The sequence below is a fragment of the Strigops habroptila genome, chromosome 8 (genome assembly GCF_004027225.2).
Source record: "Strigops habroptila isolate Jane chromosome 8, bStrHab1.2.pri, whole genome shotgun sequence".
Classification (NCBI taxonomy): Eukaryota; Metazoa; Chordata; class Aves; order Psittaciformes; family Psittacidae; genus Strigops; species Strigops habroptila.
Window position 1 is genome coordinate 26,888,768 of NC_044284.2, and position 20,574 is coordinate 26,909,341.

The 20,574-nt window shown below is 38.7% G+C and overlaps 2 protein-coding genes across 11 annotated transcripts in view; one reads left to right on the plus strand and one right to left on the minus strand.

Moving 5' to 3' along the window:
* The window catches only part of IFT80 (intraflagellar transport 80), a 53,095-nt gene extending 47,930 nt beyond the window's left edge, over positions 1–5,165 (minus strand). The window contains exons 1-4 of one of the 5 annotated variants that reach the window (XM_030494900.1): positions 4,904–5,162; positions 4,242–4,353; positions 3,593–3,650; positions 2,602–2,823 (exon numbers count right to left, since the gene is read on the minus strand). In XM_030494900.1, coding sequence (XP_030350760.1) covers positions 2,602–2,823; positions 3,593–3,629 — 259 coding nt within the window. In that variant the 5' untranslated portion in view covers positions 3,630–3,650; positions 4,242–4,353; positions 4,904–5,162. The other 4 variants (XM_030494904.1, XM_030494902.1, XM_030494903.1 and 1 more) reach the window with 4 other exon arrangements.
* Positions 5,166–5,650: 485 nt separating this feature from the next.
* The window catches only part of SMC4 (structural maintenance of chromosomes 4), a 39,503-nt gene continuing 24,579 nt past the window's right edge, over positions 5,651–20,574 (plus strand). The window contains exons 1-5 of one of the 6 annotated variants that reach the window (XR_003992655.1): positions 5,651–5,760; positions 7,876–8,065; positions 9,212–9,390; positions 9,997–10,188; positions 11,946–12,122. Coding sequence is in view for 5 of the 6 variants with exons in the window: in XM_030494895.1 (XP_030350755.1) it covers positions 7,915–8,065; positions 9,212–9,390; positions 9,997–10,188; positions 11,946–12,122 (699 nt within the window). In the remaining variant the exon portion in view is untranslated. Of the gene's footprint in view, positions 5,761–6,106; positions 7,281–7,390; positions 7,402–7,875; positions 8,066–9,211; positions 9,429–9,996; positions 10,189–11,945; positions 12,123–20,574 lie in introns of those variants that run through there. The other 5 variants (XM_030494896.1, XM_030494898.1, XM_030494895.1 and 2 more) reach the window with 5 other exon arrangements.

The following is a 20,574-nucleotide window of genomic DNA, read 5'->3' on the forward strand; positions in this document are numbered from 1 at the left end:
GAAAGGAGGAAAAAAGCAAGGAATTGAGACCACCAACTGACCTATTGAAATCCCTCTGTCTCATGTTTATCATTGAAGGGAAAAGTATACAAATCCCGTAGAAATCAGCTCAGTTAATACTGATCCTTGACTGAGTTTCTGAAGAACAGCTTTTTTGAGGTAAGCTCTGCCCCCCAGCATAATACTATAATGCATGCAAATATTAATTGATACAAATTAATCATCCTTTCAGCTTTCATGAAAGCTTCCACTTCCACCTTAAAAGCTCTAAACGCAATACTTCATTAGACCCAGGTGCCTAAAATTCATAGTAAAGTTCAGCACCAAGTATTGCAAAAATTACAACTTTACTTGCTTGCCTCCCCATGTGTACCTAAGAAACAACAGGGATCCAACCTTCAGACACCAACCAAAAGATGTCCTGCTTTTGTTCTGCAAGTTCAATACATTTATTCCTTGGAAAGTAATAAATACCTTGAGGAAGACTTGGACTCCGCTCTGTGAATTGAACTCCCCTAATCTTTAAGTGCAAGTATTGCCAAAAGTTAGAGAACTCTCAAAAATTTCCTGCAATGAATGAATTTCCTTTACCTTTTTCAATATATATATATTGAAATATATATACTCTCTCCATCCATATGGAAAACCATGCTGGACTCATCAGCTCGAGACTGTGACTGCTCAGTAACAAACCTGTTCCCCGTCAAGCTCACTGTGAAGCTAGCCAAGAGCTTCCATTTAGTTCCCCTCAACAAGGAAAACATACTAGACCCACAAACTCAAGATTCTGGCCAAAACATGGGCAGAAGTTAGCTGGAAATTCTCCACTAATCCCATTAAAACTATCAATAGGTCCCCGTGAAAGCTATCAACCAGTCACAGGCAGGTGGCCATTATTATCCTGATGGAAACTCCCTAGAACAATTGACCATGACCTGGTCAGCCTAAAAGAGCTGGCAGAGATTTAGAGCAGCATATTGCTTTAAGTTCACCGAAACTCCCATCACTACCATTTCTGTAGAAATATCACCCAAACACCAAGACCTTTGACTGCTGACAAAAGAGTATAAACTAAGTTTAGTATGTTTTGTGGCACATAATTAGCTCCAGAAAATTTAATTGACTTACTCTGAAACCTCCAACAGCATTATCAACCCAGTATAACAAAGGCATAAAAAATTAGGATCAGTGTAAAGACTATCCAACTTCTGCAAGCAAGTCACACAGCTCTTCCAAGTCCCCTGTACTCCAAGATCTCGGATGTAATGCATGAAAGTATCAGCAATCATTCACAAACTAACACACGAAGCCCATCAGCAAGTTCTTGCAAGTGGACTGTCAATCAGGCACTCCCAGACTACATGAGGGACTTGTTCCTTACCAGAGCTTTTAACCCAACATAATTTTTATAACAAGGTCAATGTAAACCAGCAGATTTCATAAACGATCAAATTGGTAGGTTCAGGAAGAAAGGTTCATATGAACTACAGTGTTTCCACATGGTAGGTTCTTTGTAACAGAAACAAAAAGGGTGGGAGGTGTTAAGAAAATTTATTTTTAACATTATTTTTCATATTTTGTTCAAACAAAGAATTAGATCAAGAAGAGGAGGCTCCAAATGTTTTTTTTCTTTAAAGAAGGGGGGGGGGGGGGGAACCACCAAAAAAACAAAAGGGAAAACTTGCACAGAAAATTCCTGATGGCATGGAACATAATCGCCATTACAGTACTAAGGAGATGAACTCTGACCTTAACAGTATGGACTTAGACTGCTTCATAATTAATGTAAAACAGTAATGAAACCATTTACTAAGATTTCTTCACTGAACTCAGGATAGGAATATATCTGCCTCCATGCAGGAATAAAAATTTGACAATGTGCAAGTTGGACAAAATCAATTCCTAGTCTCTTTGGGAGGAAGGAAAAAACCCAAGTAATCATCAAACCTTCTTGTCCCACCTCCCTTCCACAAAACCGAATCCATATACTGGAATACAGAAGCTACTATACTGGATCATATAGCCCAGTATTAGTACACTAGTATGTTGAACAAATAGCAGCATACTAAACCTACACATATATATTCATCTGCTAGTATAGTGGGCATATGTACTGGTCTTACTGTATCACTGACAACAGCCATAACTAGATGCTTCAGAGGGATATTAAAGATTCTTGCTCTTGAAACATGTCCAAGAAATTGACTACATTGTTATTAAACATCATGGTTAAGCAAGTTCAGTAACTTGGTCATAAGTTTTTGTAACTACAACTGTCCTGGTATCTATGTAGACATGCAGTACAGACAAATTTAAAGCTACTGGTTTGTGAAATTGAAAAAAAGATGACAGAAATTGATGTTACATTAAAAATTACTTATCTGCTGACAGAGGTATGTTTGATAAGGCTGTATCGGAGAAAATTACAGTAACACAATGCATTAAAACCAAAGCAGTTACTAGTTTTACACCAGTACCACTGGTGTATAGGTATTTGAAGTTGCTTTATTGCAAATTATTTAACTGCAAATAACTTCTCATGTACTTGAGTGACATAAGAACAAAGTGGTATGAAATTATAAATATTTTAAATTGACTTACCATCAGAGCTTGTTAGAACAAAGCTCTCAGCATGGGATTGCTTCTTCCCACCTATGCTTCTGGGAAACCAGTGAAGATCTATGGGATAAATATCATCTGGAAGTTTCACTAACCGAGTAGTCTCACTGGTTAAAAGGTTCCATTTCATAATTTGGTGATCATCACTGCAGGAATATAGTTCATCAGCTGTAGTCCATCCCACGCAGCTAACTAATTCTTTATGTTTAATTAAATTAAGGAAATCCGAATATTTTTATTATTAAAAATAAGTTTACAAAATATCTCATGTAGGCTATACAAAACTGAAGGAACGGTACTGGAAAGTTATTTTGATAAGATTACATGGAATGTTTGATATTTCAAATACGATTCTTCATTCTTTCTTTGTTCTTTGGTGTCAAGAAAAGAGCTGGTAGACACTCAGGAAAAATAAAGCAAACTATCATGTAAAATACAGTTCTTATGATGCATACTTATCAAAGCACAGCTGAAATGTTGGATTATAACTCTAGAACGGTCTTAGTGCACAATGAATGCGCAAAACACCCAACTATCATTCAAATGTGTCAGTTTATTAACACCACATCATATATAGTTGACATATCTAATTTATTAGTAGGAAAATTACAATTTTGTTTACATCTGCTACATGCACGCCTTATTACAAGGAAGCAGATACATCACTATTCATGTCTGGGAAATATTTTAACTTATCACTACAAAAAAGAAGGGAAAGAAAACCTCAAAACTTTCTAGCAAAACACTGATAGTTTCTAAAGGGAAGGTATTACTTTAAGAGTGTTCAACATCTCTTAAACGTTGCCCTTAAAGGCTGCACTGAATGGCAAGATGAAGAAAAGAACAAAATAAAAAGCCACCTGCACTTTACAAATACTGTACTATTACACCTATGATAAAGAAAATCTTTCTGGAAAAGAGTATATTCAGAATTAACATGCTGTTCTGTGGTTTGTTCTGAGACAAAGGATATGTTTTGGTTCCTTTAAAAGTGAAATCTTCAGTCGCATTTCAGTTGTTCAGATGGAGCGCTAAAAAAGAGAGATGTAAGTACAACTGCAGTAAAATGAAACAAACATATATATAAGTAGCCAAAAATAAAAAGGATGACACTAACACCAAAATAAAGTATTTAAGTATTATTACATTAGTACTGTGGAAAAATAAGCATCAAACCAAACCTGAGTTTAAAGGGAATTCTGTTTGTACAATGCCTAACTGTACATTTATGCAATTGCTTAGTATAAAAACATTAGACAATTAAAAGTTCAAGCGATGCTGGGAACTTATTGGTGAAACGTTACAGGTTGAAACACCGAAGTTCTCTTGTGCCGATATACAGCTGGGAAGGTAGGTAGCATGGAAAACCGATTAATTTCCTTTCCAAGACAAGACTAGAACTTTACTACAATTTCTGAAACCGGCTTCAACACTCTGTGAACCTGAAGGGCCGAACGCTCATCCTTTCGTCGCACAGCTCACCTGCTGTCATCACAGCTACCCCCATCATTACCCCTCCTAGAACATACACTACATACAACTCCGCAACAAGTCCATCAGCAGGTTAGCTGTACGCATTCACTGGGAGTTTTAAAGCAGATGGGGCCACGACGAGGACTTACTCTGACTCGGTGCGCTTGGCTCGGCTTCTCCCGGCCTCAGAGGCCGGCGGTGCCCCGGCCGCAGACCGCAGCCCCACGCCGCCTCCTCCTCTCAGCTGTTTACCCTCCAGAGCTGCCGAAGGAGGAGATGAGGATCAGGGACGGCGGCAGGAGATTGAGCAAGAGCGGGAGGGAGCGGAGGGAAAGACAGACGGCAGAATGCAGAGATGGCGGGCGGTTGGCGGGGCAGGAGCTCGCTGCCCACGGGGCGGCTGCGAGGGAACCGCAGGTCTTCCAGCCCCATCTGCGTCCCCACACCCAAGGGACAGCCCCTTGACACCACACAAACGGCAAAGCCTGCTCCCCGGCCGTGCCGGCACCCCCTTCTCCCTCAAACTTTCCATCTCCTCAAACGGCTCGTCTGCTAACCCTGCGCTTTCCTCAGGCGAGAACGAGAGTGCGCTCCCTCAGGGCCGTCCGGAGCCAGGGGCCGTGACTCCCGCCCTTACCTCGCCGCCCGGAGCAATCTCTCCCCTCCGCCCAGCCCTCTTCCCACGCCGAGCAGGGGGTCACGGCTCCGGACCCTCTCGCCCACTGCGGCACTGAGTCAGACCCGCCGCCCAGCAGCCTCCCCCGACGGCAAGGGGAGGGGGACCACCGCCGCCTCCCCAACCCGCCTTTACCTGCGCCGGCAGCGGGAAGGAGAGCGCAGAGCGGCGAGGGCCGCGGAGGTAGCGGCCGGCTCCCGAGCCCCAGCGGCTTTCGCACTAATCTCGCCTTCCTCCCCGTCCCGCAGCGCCACGGGAGCGGCCGGGCCAAGGCGGCGGCTGCCCGCTCCCCTCGCAGCCAAGCGGCTCCGTCTCTATGGCGACTTCCCGCGAGACTTCCTCTTCCTCCCACCGCGTCTCACCGCCACCTCACGGGCCCTCCCTGACCAGGTGACACGGCCCGCTGTCGTCAGCGCGCCGCACGTTAATTCATATGGCTTTAAACCTGCCGCGTACCCGCAGTTTTTAACTATTTTTTTTTCATTATTATTTAACTTTTTTAAACTTCTTTATTTCGGTAACAGCGCCCGCCGCGCCGCCGCCCGGCCCCACCACCTCACCGCCCGTTGCCGAGCAACCAGGCGCCGCCCACTGACCTACTTCTAAAATTAAACCCTTTTCCCGCGGGGCGCGTAGGGCCGCTGTCACCCTCGGCCGCGAGTCTCCCCGCTCCCTTCCCCGCAAAACAAAGAGCCGCTCCCCGCGGCGAAGGGGGTTTATTTTACTTTCTCATCCCGCCCAGCCCGTCCGCGCAGTAACGGAAAACAAGATGGCGCGGGAGCGGGGCTTTTTTCCCTGCTTTCAAACCCGCGGGAGGCCGGCCCCCTCCCTTCCCAGCATGCCCCGCGCTTTTCTAACGAATTTCGGTTCGAGTTCGCCGTTTGGGCGCCATTTTCGAGTGTGGAAGCCGCCGAGCCGCGGCAGGAGCCGGAGCCGCCCGCGCTGCCACAGCCTGCAGCCTCGCTGGGGCCGGGCGCCGCCGGTCCTCGAAGGTACCAGCTCCGCGGGATAGCTCGGCGGGGAGGGCTTGGGGCAGGGGCGCCGGCAGTTCGCCTGAGGGCAGGTGGAGTTGGGGGCTTCATCCGCTGTGAGCAGGGCGGCGGAGACGTCCCCAGGGCGCTCCCCTGGGCAGGGGGTGCTGTGGGGGAGGGCAGGGGGACGGCCGGGTCTGCCCAGCGCCTTATTTTTTCATCTTTTTTCTTCGCCCTGAGGCAGCGAAAGGTGGTGGCACCCCCTCTTTCGGGGCCCGGGCGGTCGGGCGGGGGTTGCACCGCCGAGGGCTCTTTCCCTCGAGGGGCTCGGGCTGCCCGGTGGCCGGTGGGTCCCCGCGTCGGCGGGGCACGGTGCCCGGCGTATCCGTTCTGGATGGTATCGGCAGATGGGTTTGAGGAGGGGTGATGAGAGGGTCTTCTGCAGCCCATGGGAGAGATCCCCGCGTTTCCCGCTGTGCCTTTATGGACCTCGGGGGACCGTGAATCAGAGACCCACTTCGGACGGGGAAGTACAGGAGTACGTTTCGGCAGCAGAGAGGCCCGATTTTAATCTGTTTACAAAGCAGGGACCCTTCTATAAATAGGTCTGCCTGCTCCTTTTATGCTTGAAGTATGAGAGAGAAATCCTAAGAAAGCCCGTGATAAGCCTGCAGTTGGACTCCTTTGATTAACGGATGGACTAAAAAACCCCGAAAACTTTTAGCTGACATGGGTTGTCGCTATCAAATTTAATCGGCTGTTAATAAGGAAGCCTTTCTGTCCATCTCTGACTCTCTTTCACCATCTCCGTAACAAAAACGGCACTTGGCAGGAGATCGTCGAGAGATGCTTTTAACAAACACCTTTGAGCTGACTCGTGGGAGGGGCTGGGCACGAATTTGTTAAATTTGTTAGAGTATATGGCAGCTAATTTGTCGCGATTTAAAAGCTGAGGTCGAGTAGTTATGCTTGTTAATTCTGTTGAAGTATCCTCGGGGGGAAGGGTTGGTAAGGTAAATAGGTCTATATTGCACAATTCTGTTGGAGTGGAGCAGTTTTGGGGAAAAAAAAAAAAAAAAAGAAAAAAGAATCTGGTACTTTGAGAGGCTGTAATTGTCCGAGACAGCCATTGCGGAACACTTCTTAACAGGGGCATAGACTCAAATTGCCTTAAAATGAGTTCTTTCTCTCATTTCCCCCCTCCCCCATTGTCCCAAATGAAGGACTCTCATGAGAGTGTGGGTTGGGGGTAGGTCTGAAAACGTCAAATGATTGGCACCAATTGTAAGATGACTTTCTAACCACGTCAGTTTTTTATCTTGTGAGAAGTAAACTTTCTCATGTCTGTTTTTCTGCGAACTAACTTCGCCACTTGCTGCAATTTAAACTCTTTGGAGAGAGTTTCGCTCCTACAGTCCTCTGTCTTCTCATCGGTTGCTTTCTATTTATACTTTCTGGGAGCTGTGCTTAAGTGCCAGCTGATGGACTTTTGTAATGTTTCGTTCTTGATCAGTTAACTTTAACATCACAACCAGATTAAGGTATTTTGGTTTGCTTTCTCTGTTAAATGTTAATTGCTAGCAGTAGTGATCGTGTTATATTTTGTGAAATGAGTGTGTGGATTTAAACGGTTTGAGTCAAGTCTTCGCTATAATTATACAGGTCTTTTTGTTTATCTGTCGATATGTATAGAAAATATATAGTCAGCATGGACTGTTGAAAGTAAAATGTGTGTCAGGTCTGAGATGCGTATGTAAAGAGTGCTTCTAGAAGAGTATGAGCATATGGCTACTCAGTTTGTTATTTTGCAAATGTGTCTTTAACTCTTTTGCCCCCAGCATCACGGTTGCTTTCTCTGAGCATGGAACATGGCTGTATGAGGTTTCAGTAGATTCAGATTGATGCTGTTCCTGTAGATTAGGGTTGGTCCGTTGTTTTGGGAGGGGTGATGTATCTTAAAGCATATTGTTATGAGGCAAATATTGAGGTTTTTGTTGCAAATTTGGATTTTTGTCTTCAAAATACATCTAGTCTTTAGTTTCTAAATTAGTCCAACATCTGGGCAAACATGTAGGTATATTCCTTAGGGGATTATCATTCAATGCTTAGATCACGGGGTTTTCTTGTTTACGTTAGCAAAGGAGATAGATCCCTTCAGTAGTCTGATTGCTTGGAATGGAACAGCCAACAGAGATCATGCCAAGCAAGAGCACCAAAGCCTCTACAGCAGCCCATGGGAAAGGCAGAGAGCCCTTAGAGGAGTCCACCAGTGATATGGAAGTGGAAAACGAAGGCAACAGAAAGCTTGGCGAAGTACCTCCACAAGGTAGGTTTGAATATTGTGGTTCTGATGATGGGTAAACTTGCTGATGGTGCCTGTTTAGCAACAACGTTCAGTTGAATCTGCCAACTGTTCCAGATAGGATTTGCTCTTTTCTTTTAGAAAGGAATGTTGAAAGCCTTGACTCCTGGCAAGTTTTAACTGCTTTTAAACTGCTATAGAGGGCTTGCAAAGAGTTAAAGTGTTTGGACCAGTAATTTAGTGCAAGTGCAAAAGCCATTTGGAGACTTTCTTCTAATAAAGCCTATCTTATATTCCTGATCTGTAACATTGTACTTAAGATTGTGGTACAACAGCAGGATTTTTCAAATTTATATGCAGCCAATGGTATGGGATTTCTTGGAATGGAATAAATGTCAAGTTTATTTACTTAACTCTTAAAATGATTTGACTTTCTTTTTCATGAAGCAGTGTATTTTCTTGGGTTTCTTGAATTGAGTTTTTGCTGAAAATGTCTGGAAAAAACAGCACTGTGTGTCTTTCTAGGTAGCCAGATGTGTAATTATTAAACCAAGATATTTGACAAATAGATTAATATGTTGAAACTGGTGGCAAAACCTACTGTCTGTTTGAAGAAAAAGTTGCTAGTGACTGTTGAAAAGCTGCTTTGCTTACAACTAGCTGATATCCAGGGGGCCAGTTTGTTTTCGTAACAAACTTCCTGTCTTTGCAGAGTAGTTGTGCTGTCATTACAGCTTTCAGAGCATTGTGCAGCGATCCCCAAATCTTGCAGAGTGACTTGTGAGCATGCTTGAAATGTGGCTTTGCACTTATTAATTAGAAAGACTTTGCCTGTTTCAGATTTGTAGGCTTATTGTGACGGTTGTAGCTATTGTAATTGCAGAGTGCCTATTAAAGTGTGTTAGAATAAGAATTACATAATGAAAGAACAAACCCACTAGTGCATCGATGGGACATCTTAAGTATCTCTTTTTAAAGACTGAGTTCATGGAAAGAAGAATTTTAATTCCATTTAGCTCACTTTAATAATTACAGGCAGAAGTATAGGTTTGGTTCATATAGAAATACTGTTTGCTTTTCCAGTTGAACATTTTAAAAGGTGTCTAGTCATTGAAAGCTTACAGTATTTTTTTTTTTTCTTCCTTTCTGTTTATTTTTAATGGTTTTTAGCAGTCTCAAGCGAGGTGGTTGATAATCAAACTTTAGAAGAGATTTTGGGTAGCATCTCTCCTCCCCCACCTCCAGTAGTGACCAATGAAGCTGGCGCTCCTCGTCTTATGATAACTCATATTGTAAACCAGAACTTCAAATCTTACGCAGGGGAGCAAACTTTGGGACCTTTTCATAAGGTATCTGTCTTTTACCTTAAGCATTTTTTTAAATGAAGGTAAGACTTCGCTCTGTGTTAGTATTCCTTTCTGTATTTTCATGTAAGCTTGCCTCAAAATACCTGAAAAATATTTAAGTTTTAGAGTTACTTATATAGTGATATTCTAAATTTTCATCATGGGACAGTAAAGAAGACAGTGAAGTGCAACTTTGTGATACTGTATAATTTTAATTTGTCAGTAAACCTTAAAAAAGCAGATTTTTCTCTTTATTTCGTTTACTGGAGAACTTTTAGGGGTGTGTTTTGAAGAATGAGAATATTTTTTAATGCCCACAAGAGACTTACATGGCTAATCATGAAACTTTTCTTGCAAAAATGCTTGCTAAATGCAGTATTGCTTTGAGTTAACAAGTTCAATTTCAGAAAGCTGAGTTGAGGTGTGGGTTTTTTATTAAAAAAGTTGTACTGCTTTACCTTTGGCAGTAAAAACTAAGTTATCAAATAGTCTGCTGTTTCATGTGCTAGGAATAATTGTGTTTTAAACTGTTCATAAATTAAATGGGTGATGTACAATGACCAGGATCTATTTTCCTTTGAATATCACTTTTTCCCTTTTATTATGCAGCGTTTTTCATGTATTATTGGGCCAAATGGTAGTGGAAAATCCAATATCATTGATTCGATGCTTTTTGTGTTTGGGTATCGAGCACAAAAAATCAGATCCAAAAAACTCTCTGTGCTGATCCATAATTCTGATGAACATACAGATATCCAGAGTTGTTCTGTGGAAATCCACTTCCAAAAGATCATTGACAAGGTATGTATGCTTCTATTCAGAACAGTGGAGACTTTTTTTCTTTAAGGATTTGAAAGCTTTTAGTATTTGGTTATTTTAGTTTGAGCTAGGGAAAACTTCACAGCATGATTAGCTTGCTTTTGGGATGTAAAACATCAAATCAAAGTTAATTAGCTTAAAAAATTCCTCTCTTGAGTAGTGCAACTCTTCAAATATTAGGGGGGTTCCCCCCCCCCTTTTTTTTTTTTTTTAATTTTCTGCAAGACTAATATCTGGTACATGTCTTTTATAACTATTTAGAAATATGTAACAATAATTTTAAGAATTAATTTTAGAGTTGTTCTCTCATTTACCTCAAGTAAATAAAACTGATTTCTGAAATTAGTAGGACCCCTACAAATTTATAAGTCTATGTTTGGAAATGTTATATATTCTTAAATTTATGATGTGAGGATATATATTAAGAAATAAAACCTATTTAAGCAACACTTTTCAAACCAATTAGAAACTATTTTAGGTTATCTAAATTTAGAAAAATATAATGAATCTGAAACTTCTGTTTACACTTCATATACTGTAAACATGCCTGCAATTTTTAAACAGATTTTTCATGGACCTCACATTCTACCACTAAATTTTTTTGAATCTGATATTTTGTTTGAATTAAATAAAGTGTTGGCAAATTAAAAAAAAACATTTTGCTTGCCACTTCATGTATTGATAAATACTTCTGGATATTTTTGTTGATTTATTGCAATTACAGTGCAAGGAATTTATTTATCTTTATTTAAATTTAATTTTTGTGCACACATTCTAGCTGAAGTGTCAATTGTTGAGTTTGGGGTCAGTCAAAATAGTGGGAAATGTACATTGAAATTTCAAAAATTATGTTAATAAATTGGCAATATATACAGCCTTTGAAGGAACTATTTTATAAGACAGATACATTTTACTTTGACCTGATACACATACATACATACCTTTTGCTTGTATTTATAATAACCAGATTCAAAAATTGTAATTTTTTTTTTCACTTGACTTTGTTAATATCTAGAAGCTAACTTTATGATCTAAAAAACTTCTTCATACACTAAATACCAACTTGATTATGCTCTTGGGGGTTAATCTGGGAAAGTGGTAGGCCAGTTAAAGTCTTTACAAGAAGCATGCTTTATAGTACCAGCTTTATTTTAGTTGCTGCTTTGTAGGTAAGTCTAAGTATCTTTTGAAGCTGATGATGTCATATTTGTCACATCTTTAATGTTTTGCTTTTTTATCTAATACAGTTTCTCTTTAGAACTACTCAGCTAAAAGTAACTCCTTTTCCTAGCACTATAAAAGAGGAGTTTAAAATGCAAACAGCAGTTAAGTCATTCAAGACATCCTAATCTAAAATTTAGAGAGTGGAATAGCACAGCCAGCTTAAATTTGTAGCAGGTCTTTTCCTTTGTGATTTGAAGCAGTGGTAAAGAGAATAAATTTAGTATTTTCAGAGCAATAGATTGTATTAGAGGCAAGAAAAGCATAATATGAAGGCCAATCGGTTTAAATTATTTGGGCAAATTTTTTTTTTTTGTCTGGTTCTCAAATTTTTTTCTCCCTTTTTTTTTTTTATTTTGAGATTTGCAGCTTTAAGACAGTTCCCACTTGTACTAGACCTGAGAGTGCAATTGACTTAAAACCCTAACATGATAAAATTTCTGTGCTGAATTGCGAAATGTGAGGTAAACCTGTGATACAGTAATTGTTTTTCTGACTTTTGTTTTTCCTCAAAACAGGAAGGAGATGATTATGAAGTCATTCCTAACAGCAAATTTTGTGTATCTAGAACTGCCTATAGAGATAATTCTTCAGTCTACCACATCAATGGAAAGAAAGCGACCTTCAAAGATGTTGGTATTCTTCTTCGAAGCCATGGAATTGATCTGGACCATAACAGATTCTTAATTTTACAGGTTGGTGTATGAATAAAACCAATTTTAAATAAAGCTGTATTTCCAGTTGTAAAAAATACCATCTAGGTTTTAAGTCTTGTATTTGAGGCCTTAAAGTACTCTAGCAGCACATCATGGTTTGCATGCTCTAATTAAGATGCGAATCATTATTTGCTGCTTTAGAAATTTAAGGAAGAGAAACAGTTGAAGATACTAATATAGATTTTTCTATTAACGAATTTGTGTTCCTGACATGTGGATGAATAGAAGAGCTGTCATACTTGTTCCGCCCTAGCAGCACGTAAATATTGGTGTAGTAAAATAAACCTTAAACCCCAATATTATTGTGCTGCTTAAGCGTGGCAGAGATTCAGCAACTTGTTTATACTTTAGATAAAAGTGCAGCAATATTAACTTAAATCTTAATGATTCTACTGTTATCTACGGCTCTCATATATATACATGGTTTTACTGGAGAAGTATGTATATAAAAATCAGCTGTGCATAAAACTTTGAGTGCAAGAAGAAACACATGAAGTGTACTTTTGTTTACACTTGTTTAACAACTGTAGAGGACTCTTATGAATGGCAGGTTTATAGGCAATTCAAGCTATGTTTTCAAAAGCTACAGTTTACAATCCATACTGTAAAAATAATCTTAGAATTTGTCAATACAATATCATTTATTTTCATGTTTGACCTTAAAGTTGTAAGGCTTGCTGGCATCTGTTTGCTGTTTAAAAAACTGGTTGAAGACAACCATGATAATTTTTTTTTTCCCTAATTTTTAAATAATAAAGGAGAATTTTGCTATGTGCCAAACAATTACTCAAAATGTAAATTGAGTTAAAGTACTTGATGGAAGTATTTAAATATTAATTCAACTGAGTAACTGTATCTGTGATTACCTGTAATTATTTCACTACCAACAGATCACAAATCTACTCTGAAGGATCATAGCCTAGAAAATTAGTGAGCAGTGGGAGCCTCCCAAGGTCTGAAATTTTTCAATAGAGTTTATTTTTGGCCTGTTTCTGTCAAAGGAGCTTCCAGTTCCCCTCTAAAAAAAAAAAAAAAAAGCATTCTAGCTAGGTCGCTGTGCTTGCTTCACTTCCTCAAGCCTTTTTGTGCAGTCCTTTTTTACAGTTACACCCACAAAAAGAGGATATCTGTTTTGAAGTCTCCATGCCAATTAATTATTACCTCCAACGCTTTATTCCTGTATTTTCTGTTTCAAGATGGAATGAGAAGTACCTCCAACAAAACAACTGTAGTAAATACACTTCTTTTTTTTTTTTTCTATACAGTTGTTCTGAAATACCATTTTGGCAAAATTTCTGAAAGGGAGAGAATGTAGAGTCAAAGGTGAAGCTGGGTAGAAATTATGGTATGTAAGAGATATGTACAGCTTAGTGTTAGAGAGCATCCCTTTTTAGCACTGGGAAGGGAACATTTGGGAAGGAGTATTGCTAAGCTTTATTTTCACCCCCAGGTGTGATTTGTTTTCTTCTCTCATTAATTATTTCCCAGGAAGTTATCAATGGGGAGAGTGTACCTTTTCCAAGAAACTTGAATTTCATGCTTTCCACTTGTACAATAAAAAGTAGGGAGGAGGCATAACCAATAAATACTAAGGCATAAAGCAATGGTCACCACTGCTATTTTTTGGTTTTGGTTTTTTGTTTTTTCTTCTTTAATTTCACTAGACTCTGTGCAGAGGAAAGTGTACTGAGATTTTCTGTCTGTCTTTCTGACCAAGGCAAGGTCCTTTCTCTTTGCACATAAGGTTTTGTGCTTTTTTTTTTTTTAAAGTGAAAGCTACTGATTTGGTGACTTGAAGTTGAGTTCTGTCCACTTGGGAAATGTGGCAATGTTTTCTGCATAATGACTGCAAAACTTAAAAACCCAAATACTAAAAATTGTAGTTAGAAGTGAATGAGACCATGTCAGAAGGCTTGCCCTATCACAAGGATGGCCCTTTCCCCCATAATGTTTTTCAGATTAAGTTATTTAAAATTGGAGGTAACAAGTTTATTTAGTTTTTACTATTGTTATAGCTACACTAAAATAGGCTCTGCTAAGTTTAACCTGATAGCAAGTGATTTCTCATTTAAAGTAAGTTATAAATATCTTTGATTTTGTCTATGCTGATAGGGTGTCATTAAGATATTTCACTTGCACTATACAGTTTTTTGGACAAAAATGAAGTATTATCAAATGCTGGTTCCAGTATGTGGCTATTCACTAGTTAGTACTAAAGAAAAAGTTGTAGAACATACCCTCTACATGTAGTAACAAAATGCTAGCGTATTTAGCATTATTCAATGGAAAATATTTGCTTTTTAGAATACTGCTTTCTTGTTGTTTGTTTGTTTGTTTTCCCCTCTTTATCCCCTGTTTTGCAGTCTTTTTCTGACATAGCAGATTTTGGTGCCTTTTTAGGATAAAATTTTAAAGCTTAGGCCCACCTGAATTTTCTAGAAGTTGGGTAGGACATGATACAGGTATTTCTTCTGATGCTATACTGAAAATATTAAAATCAAACTACAGATGACTTCTGTGTGTAACATCACAAAGAGCACCTGTGGAAGAACAGAATATGTAAGATTGAGTAGCTCTGGAAGTATTACAAATTTTGTGTCTGAACTAGGTATTTGAAAAAAGTCTTGTTTAAAAATGGTTGTGGTTATAATGGGATATTGCCAACATTTAACAGAAGGAGTTTGTCATTTTTGTGATCCTTAAGTTTTAACACTACATATTTCATGTTTTTAATAAATTGTTATATGCTTTTAGTAGTTTAGGAATAGACAACATTTTTAATCAGCTTGCCGCAGCCTGAAACTGCAACAGGAAGAAACGTATCTTGTCACTTAAAGTATACTAAGCACTGTGTTAAAATCTAGCATCTTGCTGCTATTTTTCCATCTTCCATACCTTCAGTAACTTGAATATATGTAAAGAACAACAAATAAAATTACATAGCTTTTTCTCAAAAGACTTGCTTGGAACATCAGTGTACGTATATGGAAAACTTGTGTGGGTTCTGTGCTCTGACCAGGCTGGGCAAAACTTGGAAAGTAAGTGTGTTTGCTCAATAGTGACTCTGTGAACAGGTTAATCTTGAGGCCGGCAAAAAAATCTCAGCCTCTTTATCCTGGCTGGTTTGCTTCTAAGGAATTGTTAAATAAATGGGAAGCACTCAAAGGAATGTCAGTTTTGAATATTGCAGTGTAGGCTTGTCTGGGGAGCAAAGCAAACTGGCTGTGGACAGCAACCATTAACACCTGCTGAAATTGGCTTCTGCAGTCTTTCAAGGTAAGAGAAGTACAGTCCATACAGTCTTTTTAAAAGGAAAGTGGAGTTTCATAGTGACTTTGTAAATCAATATTGTAGAAATGATAAATGGCACAAGATTTGAATTAATTTTGTACGAAAAGACAGTATTATGGTAGTGGACTTCTGTCAATTTCCATTTACTTTAAAGCTACTTTCTTTCAAACAAGTTGAAGCTGGTTTAAGTAACTTTTGTACTAATTACAGTAGTACTTCACTTACATGTATTTGATAGACTAAACTAAAATATTCTCATGTAATCTTAAGCAAGTGTAAACAACTACAGTGATTTTATATGCATGTATTTTTGTAACTGATAGGAAAGGCATTTTGCAATGTAGTAAGTCCTATCCTATGGCAAGGTAATGTTGCCAGAAAGGAAGTTTAGTCAAGTTTTTTACCTGCTGCTTCGTGGAAATAATGTAGGAGTCGCTCTTCCCAGTGTATTGGAGAGGAAATGAGGGAGAGCAGATTTTCTTCTCACTTTGAGATAAGCCAGAAGTTCCCAATTGTTGAGGTCTGCTTTCCTTATGAGGCACACCAACATTTGAGCTAATGTGCCGAGTGGAGCACACGATGAAAAGCTCTACTGGGATTATAATTGGAGATCTGTGCTGCCAACATCAGTGGTGAAGAGAGGTTTGTTCTGGAAAGGTCAAGGACAACTGAGCTGAAGTGGTGAGAAGACTTAAAGCAAGTGTGATAATATAATTAAGTGAAACCAGATTCTTTGAATAAAGTATTATGTAAAAATAGAAGCCTCACACTGATTCATAGAGTACAGTATTGATTTCACTGTTTAAATTTTACGCTTTATGCTGAAGTGAGTACTCTGCAGTGCAAGATATGCTAGCATGTCTATGTGCAGCTTCAACATGAAATCTCTTACATTATCAGAAAACTTCTGTTGGCAATTCAGATTATTTTTATTTTGTAAATTGCAACAAAATATATAACCACTGTTTATTAAGCTTTCTTCAGAAAAAAGGGAAATACGGAAAGTGAAGAAAAGCCCTTTTCTGGGGGCAGTGTGTAACTGAGAGTGGTACATTAAATAGCTTCATAAGAACATACCAATAGTGTTAAATCAAACATTGTAGGTTGAATTTGACAATAACTGACTTAGATTCCAAAGAGACTCTAGATTTGCACTCCAGTTGTATTCTCGTATTAAACACAAGAATGTCCTTAAGAAAGCTTCTAAAATTAGACAGATGTGCAAACAGCTTGACAAAGGCTACTTTTAAATTATTTCCAGAATACAGAATAGTAATTTTGTGCAAACAACTGAATGTTGTATAACAGGCTAATTCTAAGTTTTTCCTCATCTTTGGACAGTGGTGGCCTTGTAGATTTGTGTATGTGAATTTAATACTTATTTGACTTTCTTATTTCCCACCTAGCTTATAACACTTTTCTTGGAAGGCAGAGCATGAAGTTGAGTATTTGATACTTTCTCCCCTCCTGTATATTTGCCATCTGGTAAAATTGAAGGGTAGAAATGAGATATGGCTGCAAGCACTAAGTAATCGCAGCAATAACATGGAACTGGGAGGAGGGGAGAAGAAAGGAAAAAAGCCAAAAACAAAACCAAAAAACAACCCACCACAAAAAACACAAAACAAACCTGAACAGAACTGTATTACAGTTATATTTCCAGGAGAAGAATCAGGCGGCTACAGGAATATTGGTTATCTATGTACGAAGCTTCTATGGCCTATGTATGTGGAATTAGAATTCACAGTCAAAACTTTACATGAAGAAGGGAGTATAGGCACATTGTCAAAATGAACCAAGATTGAAATTTCCATACTGGAAAATAGAATGTACACAAATTTAGCACTGATTTTTACCATTCCTTACTACATTTGTGCTTAAGAAATGAGAGCTATTATTGTGTGCCCTGTATTTTCCACTCATGTAGTTGGCTGGTGAAATACTTGCAAAATGTATTGTCCACATTCCCCTTGCTCTGGGAGAAACACTTCACCATTTGAAAGAATTGAAATACAGCTGAGTTCCATAAAAGTTTAAAAATTCTAAACTTTACTATTATGTTATTAAGAGAACTGCCACGTCAGTTCTGTCTAGCCTTCTATATTAAAAAGTTAAAAATGGGTTATAATTTGGGTTGATCAAGATTAATTTTCTTCAGTAGGACAAACAATAAGAGATTTTGCCTAGGGTTACTATAATCCACCACAGAATTTTGTGTTAGAGGTGGCCATTACAGCTGCAAGTACTGTTTTTTCAGCATTCTGGATATGCTGGTTATAACTCAACTGTTTGCTTCAGTTTGGTGCTTAAAGAACAAGTTCTGTTGATCACCTGCTGCATATAAAGAAACCCCTATTCTTTCAAAGTTCAGTGTGATGTGAATTTTCCTAATCAGTCAAATAGCTTGGGGGGGGAGGGGGGGAGGACAAATGTTAATGCTTAAACAATTTTAATCAAAAATTTAGCATGCTTACGTTGAATCTTTCTTAATGCACGCATATATAATAATAGTCAACAGACATCACAAGACCGTTAATCTTTTGATGCTTGACAAAGTTAAATGATGTTCTGACTGCTGTCTACATTTGCATATTGCCTAAATGGAATTATGTAATATCATAAAGTTGCAAACTAATTTAATCAGTTAATTCAGTAAGCAAATTGAACGTAAATATTGATAGTATTAAGAAGTTACAAGATTATTGTAATGGTGCTGTAACAGGTGCTGTGCTTGGGATTACAGTAAACCCATCTGTCACCCAAAGATTTTTGGATTCGGTAACAAAACTTCCTCTGATAGTTGTTTAGAAAGCCTTAAAAGCAAGTATGTTACCAAAGGTATGCAGCTGTTACAGTGAAGCTACTAAAATACTGTTCTGAATTTAAAAAAAAAAAAAAAAAGCCGCATTTGCCTTAAAAATACCAAATATTGTAGCCACGGTCATCATATCTAAAATTTTGTGATAGTTTAGTATTGAAAAAAAAACCCCAAAAATCAACCACAATGCCAGCCAAAGATTTCTCTCAAAGTACTGCCACACTTCTGTTCCAAGGCAGGAATGAGAAGTTGGACAGGTTGTAGTAGCTAGGCTTGTTCTATGTTTTTCATTACTCCAAATGCTGGTAGCAAAAGAATTATGAAATGAAGCTATCATCTGGTATTGATGCAGAACCACAGCTAGGTAGATTTGACATCTAGGTGTGAGAGGGTAAATCCAAATGCTAAAACTTCTTATCAGAGGAAAATACCCAGGCTGTTACAGGAAATGCTCCCTATTTGCAGTAGGGAGGCTTCCTTTGTTCGACTTGAAGTAAGTTGGCTTTCTTCCTGCCGGCACCTCAAAGGTGGGGAAATGTAAACAAAAAGAAAAGCTTGTATAAAGAATTTGTCAAATTTACCAGTATTGACAAAATGTGTGATTTTTAAGCTTGGATTTGCTTGATGAAGCACGCTGAAGTTCTACAAAGGGTCTGAAAGATTTCTTCTGTTCTACTTGTAACAGTTGAAGTGGGGAAACTAAGATAAATAGGTTGTCCTGCTTTTCAAGGTAATGCCTCGCTAAGTTTCTCAGCTACATGTAAAAACGTGGAAGTTTTTTTCCTATGTATATAGTATTGCATCTCTTGGGCAGTATTTTCTCTAAAACTATTCCTCATGATTAAAACAATGTAAGTTTCACTTCAGTTAGACGCTATATTACTCCACTCTTGAATTTGGCTAGTGTTGAAGAGCTCCACTCACAAAACCCCCTCCAAAAACTAAAACAACAGCTGCAACAGAAAATTCTCTTCAAAAACCACTCAGAGTACCAGTATTCCTCCCTCCCTGTCTGGGGCATAGCACATTTCCATCTACTGGATTCCAAGCTATGAAATTCCATTGTTACTATCTTATATTTTAATGTGCCTGTGCTTTACTGTGCATCTGAAGTGATGTGTGGGTTTTAACACTCAAAAGTTAGTCTGGTTTGTTGGGTAGTACAGGATTTTGCTAATCCATCCCACAGTTTTCAGCAACTTTTTTGTTTTTGTTTTTTATTTTAAAGCTTCGGATTAAGTCACCAGAAATGAAGTGACAACCCAAAATCCTGGAAAATACATTTTTACCTACTTGCTGCCATAATAATTCTGTGGAATACTAATGAAGTAGATCTGCAAGTGTTGTATTAACAGTTTAGTTGACAAAACTCATTGTGTCTCAAGGCACTGTCTTCAATAGATTTATTTTTTTTTTTTCCCCTAATTTTCAGTGATGAGGAGACAGATACTGGTAAGCAAACATTTTTGTCTTTAGGTTCTTCAGAAATAACTAGTCATAATGCAGGCAAGTTTTTTGCAAACAAAAATACTGTTTGTTTCTTCATGAAGAGTTTTAAGGTTGCTGTCAGTGATCTTTCGACATCAAAAGTTTTCTGCTAGCTCTGTCTTGTTTCATACGAGGATTTTAAAATGGAATCTGATGGCTGTATTCTGAAACTCTAATTCCAGTTCCAGCACTGTCACAGACTGAACTACTATTGTGCACAGCACGAATTACCAATGGCTACAGTTTATCACTGGTTGAGGCTGGGTAATGTGGGTATTAGGATTAGTGTGTTATGCTATTCAGAATTCCTAGTTTTGGAAGTAGTGCTTCAGTCCACAGGCCCGCTCTTAGATGTAAAGGAACATTGCTGGAACGTAACGCTACTGTCTGCCAAGAGCAACAAACAGGAGTTATGTGCAGAAGTGTAAAGTAGCATCTGTTTCAAGATTAAAAGTTGCAGGAAGGCAGCTTAATGAGTAGGTCAAAATTTTCATTTATCCAGCAGTTTGATAACCTTGTTTAAAATTCAAATCTTTATATGCCAGAAAACACTGGATAAACTCAGATTAAAAGCTTTGTGTTGTGAGAGGATCAGCTGTTTAAAGAAACAAATGTGCAATTTTAGGGGAAATAGTAGTTTATAGAAATGAGGTAATAGTTTAGGGGCTTTATTGTTCCATCTTATGAGGGCTACATGAGAGGGGAGATTCTTGCCCATCACACATTTGCTCTGGAAGTTCCATATGGCAATGGAGTGAAGCTATTTAAGCTGACTGCACTGTTGGAGGTGTGCTAGTCCTAATGTGGATTTTGTTCCAACATGAATGGAGTATG